At 40.4% G+C, this 1,922-nt stretch overlaps 1 protein-coding gene across 1 annotated transcript; it reads left to right on the forward strand.

Moving 5' to 3' along the window:
• The first annotated feature begins 227 nt into the window (after positions 1-227).
• LOC111807512 lies at positions 228-1,286 on the forward strand. The gene has a single exon (XM_023693259.1). The coding sequence runs from the start codon at positions 251-253 to the stop codon at positions 1,166-1,168; it is 918 nt and encodes a 305-aa protein (XP_023549027.1). The 5' UTR covers positions 228-250; the 3' UTR covers positions 1,169-1,286.
• The last annotated feature ends 636 nt before the right edge of the window (positions 1,287-1,922 follow it).

Genomic DNA, 1,922 nt, shown 5'->3' on the forward strand with positions numbered 1-1,922 from the left:
TCACAAAAGGTACAAAAAAAGTCATTCTCATGAGTACCACACACACACCAACAAAATTAGTATCATTTGGTAAGACTTTCTGCCAAGGAAGACAATGAAAAACAAACCCAATTGTAGACGTAGTCGTTGAACACTCCTCATCCCAATCCCCTCCGATCGAAACATCCCATCTAACCCCAAAATCATCCCCATATTTCTATAAACAACACCAACAACAAAACCCCCACATACCAAATTCCTAATATCCCAAATGAATTGGCTGGCTCTCGACAATACCCATTTAACCTTCTTCAAATGCACCCGATGGCAACTAGAAGAAACATTAGACAAATTCACCTGCCCTTATCATTATTACTGCGACACCGTTTACCCCGGCGATTATCCCCCCGCCGTTGATTTACTTGTTCTTGTCTTCACGGTGGCGACTTACGTCTCGACCCTTTTGTTCATGCTGGCCGACGTATCGTCGTCTCGTGGTAAGAATTGTTTCGATCAACCAAAGAGGTTCCTTTTACCATCTGGGCCTGTTTCTCTTCCGATTTTCCTCTTTGTATTGACCAAAGGCCATCGAATCAATACCCTTTTCCCTCTGTTCCTCATGGGTCCTGCAATTCTTCATTTGGTTTACATCTCAGCTCTCACATTTGACAATAATGGAGGCGACAAGGACATTAAGTACGTGTTCTTTGAAGCTTCCACAATGTCTGGGATTCTTCATGCGAGCTTGAATTTGGACGCTCTGATTCTGCCTTACTACACGGGGTTGGATGCTTTGATGGGGTCCAATTTTTCTGGGGAATGTCCATCGTGTGTTTGTAGAAACGAGCCTTTGGTGGTTGGGGGGAGGTTTGTGTCTTACAGGGGTTGGTCGGGTACTACGTTTGTGGTTGTGTGTGCTTTGTGTACGAGGATTGTGTGTCGGGTGTCGGGGGAGAAGGTGAGGAGAAGAGCTGTGGTTTTGAGGTGGGTGTTGGAAGGGTTGGGTTGGGTTTTCATAACATTGGATTGTGTTTATTTGAGTGGAAATTTGGGATTGGAGAGAAGGGAGATGCAAGGTGTTGCTTATGGTTGTGTGTTTGGTTTGGTGTTTGTTCATGTCGTCAAAGTGGTGAGGAGATTGCAGTTGATGTGTTATGTGGGGAATGATTATGAATTGGACAATGTGTAAATATGGGGATTTTTTTTTTTTTGGTGTATTTTGAGTTTTTTATTTGTATATAGCAAATGTTGTCTTGGATGCGATGTGAGTGAAGCTCGGTTGCGTTTTTTGTAGTTCATTAGAACAAAAAAACCTGAAGTACAAGACTCAATAAGTACCCTGCTTGTAAACTTTTAATCGTGCTCATAGTAGATGTTAGGGTACCACATTCTTTTTTTTTATGTTCTTACTCTTGTCCTAAGAACTTAGATTTTTAGGTTTTATCCTTGAGTTCTAAATTCTTATCATGATTCTAACTTGAGGACCTTGGTCTTGGGTTCTGTGTTCTTAAACTTGGTTTTGATCCAACGATCTTGCTAGGATCTTGGTGAGAATGTCAGTACATTATTTTCTAGTGTAACTTTGTTTGGTCTCGGGTGAAATCTTGTCTTAGAAAATTTAGGAAGACAAAATTTTAATTTTACAACATGCAATTTCTTCCGCTCTTTTATTTTGTCACAAAATTCATCACGAGGCTCACATGTAGAAACTTCTTGTAAGTTACTCATATGTTTTTAAACCTTCTTTTTAGGCCTACCTTTAGGCTTCTTTTGTTGAGATGGAAAGTTTGAAGTCTCATTTTTTTACGCCCTAGTGGCCTTCCTCTAAACCTCCTTGGTTCAGATGACAAGTCCGATGAACCACCGATTTATAGGTTGCACTTTGCTGATTAAAATAGTTTTTGGTTTGTTCTTGACACGGTGAGTTAATAAGCTTATGATAT

This window comes from Cucurbita pepo, chromosome LG12 (assembly GCF_002806865.2).
Source record: "Cucurbita pepo subsp. pepo cultivar mu-cu-16 chromosome LG12, ASM280686v2, whole genome shotgun sequence".
Taxonomy (NCBI): Eukaryota; Viridiplantae; Streptophyta; class Magnoliopsida; order Cucurbitales; family Cucurbitaceae; genus Cucurbita; species Cucurbita pepo.

Excerpts from the sequence above, each read along its gene's own strand:
- LOC111807512 (XM_023693259.1), top strand. The coding sequence starts at position 251 with ATGAATTGGCTGGCTCTCGACAATACCCATTTAACCTTCTTCAAATGC.